The sequence below is a fragment of the Sorex fumeus genome, unplaced genomic scaffold, assembly GCF_029834395.1.
Source record: "Sorex fumeus unplaced genomic scaffold, SorFum_2.1 ptg000061l, whole genome shotgun sequence".
NCBI lineage: Eukaryota > Metazoa > Chordata > Mammalia > Eulipotyphla > Soricidae > Sorex > Sorex fumeus.
In genome coordinates, this window is record NW_026606118.1 from 27,252,495 (window position 1) to 27,267,804 (window position 15,310).

At 39.0% G+C, this 15,310-nt stretch overlaps 1 protein-coding gene across 1 annotated transcript in view; it reads right to left on the minus strand.

Annotated features, from left to right (window-relative positions):
- Positions 1 to 15,310, minus strand: part of ARFGEF3 (ARFGEF family member 3) — a 171,985-nt gene that overhangs the window by 86,789 nt on the left and 69,886 nt on the right. Inside the window, exons 6-8 of the mRNA XM_056125974.1 lie at positions 6,663 to 6,785; positions 3,285 to 3,327; positions 556 to 634 (exon numbers count right to left, since the gene is read on the minus strand). Of these exons, the coding sequence (XP_055981949.1) occupies positions 556 to 634; positions 3,285 to 3,327; positions 6,663 to 6,785 (245 nt within the window). The remainder of the gene's footprint in view (positions 1 to 555; positions 635 to 3,284; positions 3,328 to 6,662; positions 6,786 to 15,310) is intronic.

The window sequence follows — 15,310 nt, forward strand, 5'->3', positions numbered from 1 at the left end:
TGGGAGATCTTTGGCATTTTGGTAGTAGTAGAGGCGTAGTCACTTTGTACGCCAAAAGCATGAACATTATTATAATATGCTACCACAATAACAGTATTTTAAAAAAGATGAGGCGTGTGAGCATGTGGGATCAGAAAAAGTTAGAAAAAATAGGGACACAGGGTTTGCAGTGACCAACCCTGTCACTGAACAGAGGAGGAAGGTGCGACAGTTTGAGGAAAAAGATTCATTTAGAGTCACTTGGCTAGGTCTTGCCTAGGTGCAGACTAACCCTGACCCCCTCAACAAGTTTTGGGCCCACAGTATATCCTCTTGGGGAACGAGTGATTCTTTGCAAGGTCTGGGTTTCCATTTTTCTCATCTAAAACTGATATCCTTCTGGAAACGGCATCTGGCAATGGGACCTGCCTGAAGTCACTCAGGAACGACAGGAAATGCTAATGAGGAAAGGGCAAAGTCTCTGTCCCCAGACTGAATAACCAGTGATGCTTTGGACATCAATTCCTTCAGAGCCAGACCCAGGGGAAAGCAGAGCACAAACCTGAGAGCACTTACTTGATGGCAGCTTGGAGCTTCTCACACAGAACTGTTAGCACAGAGACAAGATCATCGGAGAGAGCCTCCACGGTCAGCCCTTCAAACAAAGGAGGCCACAGGCATTAGACACTCAAATCTCCGGACTTCTGCGTCTTCTGGGAAGATTGGCCTTGCATCCCCGAGAGATAAAAGAAGGCAGTATGGCGGAAAGATGGGCAGTTTGAACTAGGAGGTGAGGTAAACAGGGTCAAATGATGCAGCCTCCACTGACTTAATGCTCAAGGTATGCATGGGTTTCGTTAATGGAGCAAAAGCCAAAGTCAGAACAAAATCATTTCTCCTCTAGGCACATTTGTGTCCAGAAATAAGCGACGAAACTCCCACAAAAGCATGGGAAAAGACTGAAATACAGTGCCCCAACTTACTGATTTCTTGTGCTTGGTTAAGCTTTGTCTTTTTTTTTTTTCAAAATGGGATAAATGTCAACTACTTGTCCACAGACCTATGCTGATCTACAGGTGTCAAAAGGTTGATAAATGGGGGATAAATAAAAGCAATCTCACACAGTTGTTGATTCAAGTTAACTAACCAGTGGAAGCACTTTTTAGTTTTTTGTTGGTTTGTTTGCTTGTTTATTCTGGAGCCACACCTGGCAGTGCTCAGAGCTTACTCCTAGCACTGTGCTCAGAGATCACTCTTGGTTGTATTTAGGGAAACAGATGTGGTTCAAGTGATCTAACTGAGGTCAGCACATGCAAGGCAAGTGCCTTAAGCCCTGTATTATTTCTTTGGCTTCAGCAATTTTTAAATAACAAAAAATATAAAAAAATAACAAAAAAATTTGTAAGCATGCATAAAATTGTGGCTAGGTATTTTGTAAGATATAAGGGACTGATGACAAACACAAGGAGATGGTAAAAAAAATCGTGAGAGAAAATTAAAATAAATATCAGAGGAGGGAAGGGGAAAGAGGAATAAATGTCTTGTTTCCAAAATGTAGATCTTAAACTTGGAAAGAAAATAGAAGTGGTAAGAACAACAATGAACTATTTAAGTTAAATAACCCCTTACATAGTCCTTAAACTTGTATAGCTAGATTTCAAATGAGTTCAGCAATTTTCTACAAACATAAATTCTTAAAGATGTATCCCTGACCAAACTACTTTGGTCTCCTTTTTAGTTTATAAAATCATATTTCATGACCTGAACAAAGCTTAGTGGTAGAGCATTTGCCCGAGTGTGAGTTCCTGGGTTCAATCTAACCCCACACTCACATATATGTCCTACGATAAAGTCAAAATTTGGGGAAAGTGAAGGAGAGAGCGAGAATGAGAGTGAGTAAGAGCAAGAGAGAAAGAGAGAGGGAGAGATAGAGAGGGAGGGAGGGAGAGAGAGAAAGAGAGAAAGGAGAGAGAAGGAGGGAGGAAGGGAGAGACAGGGAGAGAGAGAGAGAAGGGGAGAGAGGGAGAAATGTCAAAAACATTACTGATTACTGAGCACCCAGGGACCAGGGATACTACATGATACATCTCTAACACCATCTCCAGCAATGCCTTAAAATTAAGTTCTCAAGCATTTCTTTTTCCATTTCCTTCACTTACTCTTTTCCTCCTAATTGTGACTGATGAGCTGCTTCTGTCTATCTCTTTTCTTTCCCCTTTTTTATTAGCTCTTTACCTCACCTCTTTCTGCCTTTTATTAACTAGCAAAAATGATTGAGAAGATTTTCCAAGTATTTTAATCTTAATTAAATGCTTAATAAAAATTTAGTCAAATATTTTATTTTTGATTTCTAAATGCAATCTAAAAGTACACTTCTATTTTTATTAATCAGATGAATAGAATTATTTGTATCTTTCTCAGATAAGACTATCAAGTCTTTTTTAAAATTTTTTTTAATTTTGGGGTCTCACCTGGCAGGGCTTAGAAGGCTACTCCCAGCATTGTGCTCAGGGAGTTTCTCCTAGCAGTGATTGAGGCACCATCAAGTACTGTGATCAGACCCAAGGCTCCGCATGCAAAGCATTCTTTTCAGACCTCTGAGCAATCTTCCTGGCCCCAGTTTCTTTCTTTTTTTTTTTTTTTAACTTAAATAACTGTTTGTTAGTTAATGTGAACTTCTACTTGATTTGTGGATCAGAAGCAGTTCCTTACCTGGATTTCAGTTACTATCTGAATTGAAACATCTGTCCTTTGACAAGATCCCTGTCTTATGACTCACTTTTTATATTAAAAAATAGTATTTTATAGGGGCTGAAGAGATAGGGCAGGGTTAAAGCTGAACCCGGTTCAATTCCAGCACCCATATGGTGCTCTCCTGAACATCTCCAGGATTGACCCCTGAGCACAGAGATAGGAGCATTTCAAGGTGTGTTCCAAACCCCCAACCCTCCCCTCTCCCCTGAAAGATAGATATTTTATTAACATAATTCTGGTGCTAGAGTACTTCATGCCAATCTGATTTCTATACCCTGCAATCCATTTCTCATAGGATTAACGAATAAAACCTGACTTGATGAGGAATAAGTTAACCAAAAAATCAGTTTTCAATGAGGAAGCTATGGGAAGAGAGATTTTCCTCACACAGCGGGGACAGGAACAGGTACGATCCACACGAAGCAGATGACAGAGCTAAGGGAAGCATCAAGGAGACCTGTCAGTAACCCGGGGCCCCACCCATCAAGCACCGAATAGGCATTCTTACAACCACACTTTCAACTGAGCCAGCAAAAAATCAGATCCAGTACCTTGATTCCTGAGATCCTGAGGGACATCCGGGTTTTCGATTATCTAGTAACGAAGATACACACAGGACAGTTAGGAGACTTGGGCATGAAAAAAATCCTCAGTCTAAGACAGTGGTAAATTCTAGGAAACAAATTGTGATTCTGAGTGCTTTGGGCTCAACTGACTTACCTAAGTGCATCATCAAGTGCTTGATAGCATTTCATTATTCAGAGCATTGATGAAAACACTGACCCTGGAACTGGCCTTCTCTATTCCCAAAGCTGTTCATTCCCGGGACCACAAACTTCCGGGAAGTGAACTATCCATCCTTCCAGGTGCTGACTATAACCCAAGGCAACACTAACTTGCCCAAACAGGTGAGTTCCACAGACAAAAAGACATCTCAAGGTCCCAGATGATACTGTGCTGGGCACTGAGTGAAGAGACTCCTTAGTCCTGACGAGGGATCAGGTTTCTAGACTCCCCAGTTGATTAGAGGTCAGAGGCTCCTATTTGATTAGGGGAGCAGGCTAACTGCGACTGTCTGGCTAGCGCCACCATTCTAGGTTAATTAGATCTAAACCTGTCAGGACAGGATTCTGGGACAGACAGACCTTGTGAGAAGAGAGATTAGGAAGGGAAGGACATTTGCTAATAGTCAGGTCTACTTCCCACAGCATGGAGACGTTAGAGACAGACTCCCTGAGCTGAGTGGGAAGGAGGTTCTTAGGTCTCCCAATTCCCAAGTCGAAGAAGAGGCTATTTTCATGCTCATTAACTATCAAACCTGTAAATCACCCCAGGGCCCCCTTGTCCTGGCCCCTCCTACCCCACCCCCCTCTATATTATTATAGCACGTATTCTGACCTTTCTCTTTCCATTAATTTGCAAGCTCCACGCCACCACAGTTGCAGCACCGAGAGCTGCATCAGCCTTGAGAGCTCAGCCCAAGCTGTTACAGAGCAGTTATTTTCTGGAGGAAATTCCTCGGAATCAATTTTCAGGATGAAAGACCCCCAAAGATTTACCTGTGGCATTTCAGCTTTTACAATTTACAACTGAACAATAGCTTCGGCCAGCTAAATCATTTCATTAAAGGGCTGGATAATAATCCTCATGTAAGGGTTTTTGCTGCCACAAAATTAAATTGCATCATCTGTCTGGAAGTAGTGTGAGCTAGGGGAGAGATAGTAGCTTGAAGACATATTTCACACTAATGCTTTTGACATTCTAGATTTATTGTCGTGCTGTTCTATTTAAGTCTGCCTAATTTTGAGATGTCTGCCGTGATGGGTCACGCCACACACAACACTCATCATCCCCTAGTAATGCTATGTGTGCCAGGGAATACACAAAGTCCCCTTAGTGCGAAGCTCATCACCTCCCCTTTAGTAGCTGAAAAATAACCTTTATTAGGTGGCAAAATATATGACTCCCTGTAGCAGATAACACATGTGCTTCCAATCCTGGCAGACTGAGAACTGTGTTTGTGGAACACGGAAACCTCTCCAGGGGCTGCATGAGGAACAGAAAGCAAATAGCAGGGAACACAAATGTTCTGCTACCTCACTGGGGATCTTGCCTCCCATATGGGTGAGTCCAGGTGGTCGGTGAAGAGCAGAGCCAGAAGACTGATTAGACTCAGATTACAGGGCTCAGAGGCAACAACCTTCAGTTTTATCTACATCTCTTCAACTATTCCTGTCATCATCTCGCAGAAGAACACTGGGAGCTTAAAGGCTGAGTCATTTTCTCGGAAACCCAATATATTCTTAATTTTTTTTTAAAGATAAAATGAAGGAATATCATTGAAATGCCTTTGAAACTGCCATGTTTCATGTGAATGGTACATCTATGAAGGCACCAATAACTCTACCTGTATTTTATCATTCTGCTCTTTTGAAAGGCTGGACGCTGATGTAGTACATTAGTAAGGCTTCCCAATACCTTGTGTTATTCCTTTTAGAATTATGTTGTTTGTGTTAATGTGTTTTTTATTTACCAATCTGAATTTCTCAAATTTAAAACTAATATCTCAACCCTGGCTTATTAAACAGCCTTGTTTGTAGTGAAGGGTAAGTGAAAATAATACAAATATAACATGATAAAAAAATTTCAATAGATATTTGGGCTCTGGGCAGAACAAACATATAATGAATCACTATTTCTGTTTTCAGATTAATGCTGTTTTCTCCACACTGGCTAACCAGTGGATGTGATTAAGAGAGTCAGTTGAGCAACCTGGGATTTGGTTCTGGCCCTTTCACAAATAAGCTCATTCATTTTAGAATCCAATTTCATGTCTCAGGGTTGCATTTTCCTCCTTTTTAAAAATGAGTAATAAATAATTTGACCGGATAATCCCTACTCAACACCATGGTTTTCTCGAAAATAATGCCTGGTGAGAAATAGGGGAGGATTGCAATGAAAACCTTGAAATCTTCATTTCTGTTAAATTAATTTCTGGGATTACTGTGGACTACCGCTGAGACTTTCTATCCCAAAATGGGACAAAGTATGCATTTCAGAACACGTCTTGCAGATTTTAGAAGAATTTTCAGCTGAATTATCATAGAGGCAGATTTAAAAAAAAACACAACCCACTAATTTTGAAAAGAAATCATTACTCCCTTAACATTCCCAGAAGATAATATATGCAAGAAGCCAATTACATTTACATTTTTTTTCCAGGAATGCTCATTTGAGACAATCTGTTCACATTTGAAAGCATAAAGCTCTAGTGGGCTTTGAAGGGAGAGAGCAAATCCTGGAGACATTCTGCCCCAATCTTTTGTTAATAAAGGGAAGCGTACCCAAAAGCTCAAAGCTCGTAAGAAACTTCATTTTTCCCCCTCTTATTTTGAATTTATTTCTGGTCTGTGGCATGATACACCACAATATTTTATTTACTTATTTATTTATATGCTTTTCTGGGGTCACACCCAGTGGTGCTCAGGGGTTACTCCCAGCTCTGCACTCAGGAATTCTGGTGGTGCATGGGGGACCCAATAGGATGCCAGGGATCGAACACTGGTCGACTGCATGCAAGGCAACTGCCCTACCTGCTATTCTATCACTCTGGCCTCTACCACAATATTTTTAAATAAAAGTTTTCAATATGAGAAGTTTTCTTCAAACAAATAAAAAATCAAAAGAGTGGCTTTGAAACTATCAACGGAAAATTTGACAGAAACCAATCTAAAAAAAAACCTCAAAGTTTTAGAGTAAAACAGGCAAAAATAATTTCTACAGAGATACGTTCTTCTAAACCCAAGCAAGTCCTTCCTCCTGTTTCCATAGGAAGCAGCCCTGAGAGGACCGTGTTGGATTAGGGACAAAACAGGCATGCAGGGACCCCAGCAAGGCTGTGAGGAACGGGTGGAATCTGCAAGGCTCACCGTATTCTCCTGCCTTTGTCGTAACTGTAAAGTCAAGTCACTCAGCATTTGACTGAGAGTTGCCCGCACAGCAGTGTTTATGCTGCGCTGGTGACAGCTACATATGTAAGTTTCAATGCACACCTGGTAAAGAAATAAGATAGCAACACACATACTCTGTAGTATCAGTCCGGTTATTAACATGCTTCAGAATGAACCAGAGAGGACATCAAATCCCTTTTCAAAAGAAAGTCAGCCTGATTTAGGACTAGTTGAGTCTCCAAAATATTTTAATTCCCTGGGAATTTTTTTTTTAAGCACAGAGAATAAGGACTGTCCCCCTACACACTTCCACTCTTAGAAGTTTATTTTTCTGAGCATCATAGGAGAATGTGAATGAGTGGTTTTATAGATATGCCTAACAATCTTATCTAGGTCACGCTCAGGTGGCTGGGAATTAATCAGGTAAATCTCTCTCCATGGCAAAATAAGAACAGAAATTTGTCAATTGCTGAACAAAGAGCTCTGGGAAAAGGATTAGTGAAACCCTTACTTCTGTTCTGTAAACAAGTTTGACAATGGATTAACTCCATAGCAGTGTTCTTCCAGAAACACAATAAAGAAGGCTAAAGGTCAGTTATGTTGCTAGGCAGCTGGGCTGAGGATAAAGACCTTCCCTGATTGCTAAACTGCATCTGAACTGGAAAGATGTGAAGGAACCATCTGGTAGGAATGAAAGTTTGCCTTTCCCTGGGTGCTGTGACTCCTGTCATTGATCCTGTCTTCTGAGGGAACTCTGCAAGTTGTTTTCTTGAACTTATTATAGAAAAGTTGGTCCTTAAAGACCAACTAGGCATCTACCCAAGGTCTCTGCACCCACTGAGTTGGATCTAACTTGCTCCTAGGCTGGCATGTGAGAGCCAGATACCAGCATGCCTGGCTCCAAGACTCCTTTGACAGACAAATGCCTGTCACTGTCGCACTTCTGCTCAGTGTCTGGGAGTCTGCTAAGTGAAAATAACATCAGTTGTGGCCTCTGTGGGTCTTGGGAATCTGAATGTCAGTTAGCAACCTATGCCAAATGTAGGGAGCAGTCCCAATTAAAAAAGAAACCCTCATTTGATGAAGGTGTTAAAATGTCATGATGGTGCAGATTTTATTCCATCTGATTCTTTGGGAAGTTTGAAGGATGGGTTGACAATGAACACTTTAAGCCATTATTTTTTCATGCCGTAAAGTTAAATAACCCTTTCAATTTCACAAGTATATTTAGTCCTATGGAAAGAAAAAGAAGACATTTAATATGCTTGGTTTTTTCCCTAGGAATTGCTCCAAGATTATTTACAATAAAATTACTGTTTTTTTTTCATCTCTGTAGCAAACTTAATGATTGATAACTGAAATGAAAGAGAGATAAAATGGCAACCTTTGTTACTGATATTACTTAAGCCAGAGTTTTTCTACTAGGAATTACTGTAGTAACCTTTTTGGTAAGATTAAATAAATGTAAATATTTTCCAAAAGTTCAACTTGTTTCTTATAGAATCATGACTATTACAGATGACCATTTAAAACTCAAAATTGTATTTGGAAGTTGGCTTAACTCATTTTAAGTTAAAAATATAAAAGTTAGATCCAAAATGTTTATTTTTCAAGGCTGCCATTTTAGGGCATATCAATTTTAAATTCCTTTTTTTTTCTTTTTTGCAAATGATCAAGAATTACATGTACTTAATGGTACCATTTATACATATTTAGGGGGAAAAGTGCTTTAATACTGAGAGACATATACTTTTACATGAAATGATTTTAAAAGCTTGGAAATACATCTAAATGAGTGTGGTGTTTCACTCTGATGAAAATCAAATTCTCTACAGTGTAATTAGGCATATGAGTATACTATTTATATATCAGAATTTAGCAGTTTTTCCTAAATCTTATATTCTCCCAAGAAACCTTTTTAATGGTAGATACTTAAGATATCTGTGCTCTGACATTATAAATCTAAGGGGCAATTTTAAGCCTTAGCAGCATTAAGGATAAGAGTGGCTATTTTGAGAGCTGAACTATATACTATACAATCTCTCTTAAAAATGATATCAATCACTTTAGACCCATGAAAGAAAGCATATATGAGGAAAAGTCTTTTATGTAACACAGTGCTGTAAGTACCTAGGAATTGCTCAAATACCAAATGCATGGTTTTTAGTTTTAATGTCACCAATATTTTTAGTATTTTTTATTACTATAGAGTATAACACTGTCAATAATTTATTGAAGAAGATATTTAATTAAAAATAAGGTAGGCATCTATTCTGTAAAAGTGAAAGGATTAATCTAAAAAGCTCTTTCTATTAAAGTTGGGACTATAATTACTATGACAAAGGTTGTACTTTAAAATAGAAAAATGACAATGTATCTAATAATATTACTCTCTTTAGATACCCAGGAAAAACGGTTTATCAGCTACCTTGACATTTTCTAAAGAGAAGTTTCTTCCTTGTTTTTATGTTCAATTTTTTAAAAATTGGACCACACCTAGACGTGGCCAGGGCTTATTCTTGACTCTGTGCTCAGGGGTCACTCTTTGTGGTTGCTTGGGGGACGATCATTGGAGCCTGATATCTAACTCTAGTTCGCTGCCTGCGAGGTAAGTATCTTCATCCCTGTACTGTCTATTTTTGCCCTTAAAGTGAAGCTTCTCAAACTTACTATAATAATAATAACTTGGTAAACCAGTAAGGTTCATAGCTTATGGTTTCCATTATAGTGCTGACTGCCTACTCTCTGTATAAATGCTTTTCTGTTTCCTGGGGCAGTGCTCAAAGGAGCACATTGAATCTGAGGGGCTATGAGAATACCAAGTCCAAAGGCAGGCTGAGTTTCTGAAAGGGACTCATCAATTTCTTTTAATATCTCCAATATCTACCTCACCATGCCCTCTGCTTTCACAGTGCAGAACTGAAACTTAAAAAGCTTCAGTCCCGCTTCTTTGCCAGAGGCTCCAAAAGCCATGTCAAATACCTTGTGAAAAGCCCCAGGCTCCTTGTGGCCTGGGAACGCGCGATCACACAGGGCAGTGAGGAGTTTCACAATAGACATTTTGATCATTTCATGCATGTGTGGACTTCCAGCTTTATGGCATGCTAGACACAGCTGAGAGTAAAAACACAAATTGTTAATGAAGCAAAACAAACCAGAAGCAGAGGGAAAAAAACAAGAAAATGCCATGTGCCTCTGAGCCTCACAGAAGCAGAAAGTTTCCATCACCGTGTCAATAGGCTGATAAATAACAGTACTTGGTTAGACCCTGGAATCATCATTGTCAAATAGGAAGTAGCATAGCTGAGTGTAGCATACATCTAATAATATTGATTCATGTGGAAACAAATTTTAAAGAAGCCGCTCCAATAGAAGTTTGTTTAGCATTGCAAAATACATGTAGCCTTTACTTCATTAAACCGTGCCTTTACCTTCTCTTTTCTAATTGATTTAGGGTTAGTGAAACAACTTTGCTAAAACAGTATAAGATATTGTGTGTTAAGTTTCAGAAAGGGAAAAGCCAGTATGTCTGCAGTTGTAAAATGCTTATGAAGATAAAAAAAAATGTATGGTGATGAAAAGTAGAAATGTTTATAGAGATGAAGCTCTAAGAAATATGAATAACTGTGTTTTTATGGAGACAATGAATGCTTTTTGATCACAGTAGGAGCAAAGACAATTTTGGTCATCCCTAGAAGACCAAATTCTATGTTGAATCTCTTTGATATCTCAGTTAACACTCTTTGATAACTCAGTTAACAAGCTGTTTTCTAATTCTCTCCACAAAAGCTTACTTTATAGACAGGTGGACATCTGTAAAATCTGGGTATAAAACACAGCTGAACAGAATTTTGCACACAACTGAACATATCCATACAAACTTTCAGCTTAAAAGAAATTTCTTTAAATGATGCTCAAAATTGGGACTGCATATCAAAACAATAATGAGATATCACCACATACCTGCTAGAAGGGTCATCATCAAAAAGCCAAGAAATAACAAGTGTTTGTAAGGATCGAAAGAAAAGGCAAACTGATGAGAATCGAAATTAGATAAGACACTCTGAATTTCATGATGGAGACTTCTCAAAAGGTTGAAAATAGAACTACCATATTGGTCACTAATCTATATTCGTATTTTTTTTAAAAACCCACAGACAGTAACCTGAAAAGATATGTACATTCCCATGTTCATCACATCATTGTTTATAATAGCTAAGATGTGAAAACAAACAATTTTTATTGATGAACAAATGGGCAAAGAAAATATGGTATATATTATTCAAGCAATATTAACTAATAAACTCTTATAATTTGTGACAATAGACCACAAGGACTTTATGCTAGATGGGAAAAAAGGATTAGATAGGACTCTGACTTCAAACTATTTTACAAAGCAACAGTAAATTAAACCCTATAGATGGCAACAAACACAGTCATATAGACCAACAGAACTGAACAGAACTCCAAAATAAATTTGTACAAATACGAACATTTAATCAACAACAAAAGAGCTAAGAGCATACAAATGAATAAAGTAAATTCTCTTCAATAACTGATGTTGGAAAAACTGGGCAGGTACATTAAAGATATCAAACTGGATCACTATTTGGTATCACTCACAAAAATTAACCCAAACTGGATTAAGGATTCAAGACCAAAAAACAAAAGAAATGGAACACAGATGTTATATCCTAGGACCTCATATCTCGGATAATTGGGTATGCAAACTGAGTATCAGCAAGAAAAACAAAAACAAGAATAAATAAATGGCACTATAGCAAAAGGCTGATAGACAAAAAAGATTAAAGAAGCTTCAACACAGAAAAAAGGAAACTACTACAAAAACAAAAGACCCTGTTAACAGAGAAAAGCTGTTCTCACTCTGTGTTTGGCAAAAAGTTGTCTAATATATGTCTAATTAAAGCAAGCAACCATATTTTTTAAAATGGGCAAAAACTTGAATAGACTCTTCTCCCAAGAAAACACACAAGGTGGGCCCATAAATACATAGAAAAAATGCTCAGTATTGCAATTCTTAGGGAACTGCAAATTAAAATCACAGTGAGGTAGCACATCAAACTCATAGAAAGGCCTATTAATTAAAAAAAAGGTAGAAAGCAATGAATGTTGGCAAGATGTGAGGATAAAGGAACTCTTGTGCACTGCTGGTGGGAATGTAAATTGTTCTCTATGAAAACAGTATGAAGATTTCTTAAAATATAAAAAGAAACATTCCAATGATCCATCAATACCACTCATAGGCATTTATTCAAAAGCTATGAAGACACTAATTCAAAAAGTTATTTGGGGGCTGGAGCGATAGCACAGCAGGTAGGGCATTTGCCTTGCACGCAGCCAACATGGCCGACCCAGGTTCAATTCCCAGCATCCCATATGGTCCCCCGAGCACCGCCAGGAGTAATTCCCGAGTGCATAAGCCAGGAGTAACCCCTGAACATCGCCGGGTGTGACCCAAAAAGCAAAAAAAAAAAAAGTTATTTGTCCACAGCAGCATTATTCAAGAGGGCCAAAACAACACATAGCTGGATAAAGCTATGGTACATATATTCAAGGGACTATTAAAATGATTAAATTGTATGATTTGGAACAAAATGTATGGACTCTGAGGTGATTATGCTAAGTGAAATAGAGAGCAAAGGAGATCACGCAAAGGGCTGGAATGCATGTTTTGCATGATGGAGCTCAGGGTTCATTTCTGGCAATAGCACTTGAGTACTGCCAATGGTTGGAAGGAAGGAAAGAAGGAAGGAATAATTGCTGGATGGTGTCACTCATAAGTGAAAGATAAATAAAGCAAATGAACTTCAATAAAAAGCAACAAAACTAACTCCTAGATTTGGTAAAAACTATGATGAGTTGGGTGGGTGGGAAGTATGGGTAGAAGGACATTTTAGGCTATAAGATGGCAATGGAACTTTGGTGGTACGTATAGCGAATCCTATATACATATAGAGGCTTTAACTTATATCACTGACATAATAATGTAAACTAATGAAAATCAACAAGAAGGATAAGAAATAATGTGGGAAAGACAAAGACTGTATAATTTTTTTCATATGTAAAGGTAAGGTAAAGGCCCTCTCGTTGATCGTCGATTTGCTCGAGCGGGCCCAGTAACGTCTCCATTGGAGACTTTGTTGTTACTGTGTTTGGCATATCGAATACTCTCGGTAGCTTGCCGGGCTCTCCGAGAGGGGCGGAGGAATCGAACTCGGGTCGGCCATGTTGGCCGTTTGTAAGGCGAACATCCTACCTCTGTAATATAAGGTCATAGGTAGAGAGCAAATTGATGGATCCAATGGTAAGGGTGGAGGTAGGGAAATGGGTGAAGGAAGTCAAAGATAAAGAAGAAAATCAATAGTGTTTCTTTAGGGGCTAGAGCAATAGCACAGTGGGTAGGGCATTTACCTTGCACGCAGCTGACCCGGGTTCAATTCCCAGAATCCCATATGGTCCCCTGAGCACTGCCAGGAGTAATTCCTGAGTGTGTGAGCCAGAAGCAACCCCTGTGCATCGCTGGGTGTTACTCAAAAAGCCCCCTCTCCCCAAGAAAAAAAAGTGTTTCTTTAACATCGTTTTGTCATTTCCCCCAATTAACATTGTTTTGTCATTTCTCATTTTCCCCATAGGAAGAGTCCTCTAGTACTTACTGACATTTTAAATAAATGGGAAAAAAGAGGACTGGAGTGACAGCACAGTGGGTAGGGCATTTGTCTTGCACACGGCCAACCAGGATGATTCCTCCATCCCTCTTCAAGAGCCCGGCAAGCTACCAAGAATATCCCGCCTGCACAGCAGAGCCTGGCAAGCTCCCCATGGCATATTCAATATATCAAAAACAGTAACAACAAGTCTCACTGGTGCCCACTTGAGCAAATCGATGAACAATGGGAGGACAGTGCTACAGTGGAAAAAAAGAAAAAAGTGCCCAGATAATACAGGTAATAGGTAAAATTTCCCAAGCTTTTGTATTAAGATGATATATGACACTAAAATCCACCAAGTTCTTGTTTGTTTGTTTGTTTGTTTTTGTTTTAAGATCACACCCAGTGATGCTCAGAGCTTGCTCCTGGCTCTGCAATTGGGAATTACTCCTGTTGGAGCTTGGGGGACCATATGGGATGCTGGAGATGGAACCTGATCAGCCATGTGCAAGGCAAATGCCCTACCCGTTATACTATTGCTCCAGTCCCAAGTACTATGCTTTCTGAAGCAGAGCCTTTTACTTGGTCTTAATGGGTCTACCCAGTGAACCAGCCTAAAATAAAGTAGAGAGTGTCTCTGCATTGTTCAACGTCTCTTCTAACTCTAAATATGTTTAAGAGTTGGTGGTGGGGGTGGGGTGGGATGGCAGAAAAGGAGACAAGTCAGAGGTTAAAAAGAGGTGAAAACAGTTCTTACAAAAGGAAGTTTGCTGAAAGCCCATCCAGTAATCAGCAGTCAAATGAAAGAGACCTCTGAGAGTCAAAGCAGAACCAATAGAGACTACCTGACATGTGTTTCTGAAAGCAAAACCTAGAGTGGATCCTCACCTAGAGTGAATCCAGATCCTCACCTCACTGGCCTCACTTTCAGTCATGAGTCCAGCTTTCACGGCTGAGTATTTACCAAGATGCAGAAGTGCTCTCAGTCTTCTCAAGAATAAATGAATAAAATGCTTCCAAGAAGAATGAGTCAGGTCATCTAGATAAATTTTTTTAGGGACAGCTAGAATGATGACAACTAGAATTTTTTTGTGGCAGGTTTTCCTAGAATCCCACTTAGAACTCCAGGACAACTAGCCCAACTAAATCGAATTAAAACTCTTGATTTTCTCATAAGAGAATGCTAAAGAAAGATAATCAATATGTAAAGGTAACCAAGAACATGATATAAGCCTAATAGTCACTTGAATTTGTGGTGATAGTGAAATGTATGACTGCATGTGCTTTAAGAACAAAATGCCAAGTTAAATAATTTAAAAATTATTTAAATGCCTTGGCAAAAGTCCCATGTGACTAAGATTAAGAATTTTACTGAGATGCCAATATTACTACAGGTTCTAATGACATTTCCTAAGACCCGGAAGCATTACTGTGGTAATATACATAAAATATGTAAAGCCTAGATGTGAATAGTTTGAGAAATTCAGGCAAGCACATTTACCTCACTTTCCTATGGCTTCTTTATCTCCTTTGGTTGAGGCCAAAGTTAAAGGAATAAATACACAATGCTATGTGTTGATAAGCATAGGAATTCAATGATGAGTAGTTAGGATAAATAACCAAGGCTCTGGATATAAAGAGTGAAAAAGGGAGCCTCTGAAAGTAAGAATTCTTAAGATTCATGATCTTTGAGACTTTGCTTGAACCTGTTAGGAAGTGACAGAAAGACTGAAAGTTTTCATAAGTCTCTAAGATCAAACCAACCAAGGGCACATTTACAAACTAGGTTTTCTCACTTGACAAATCCCACAAAAGAGCCTCTAGCAGGTAAGAGACAACTCTCTACCTGCCCCCTACCCACATATGGCTCAGACTCATCATCCTTAAATCAGCTTCACAGAGCTTCTGGCAAAGGTCCATCCCTCTTCCTTTTCCCCAAGAGTCGAGCAGTTTCTATTG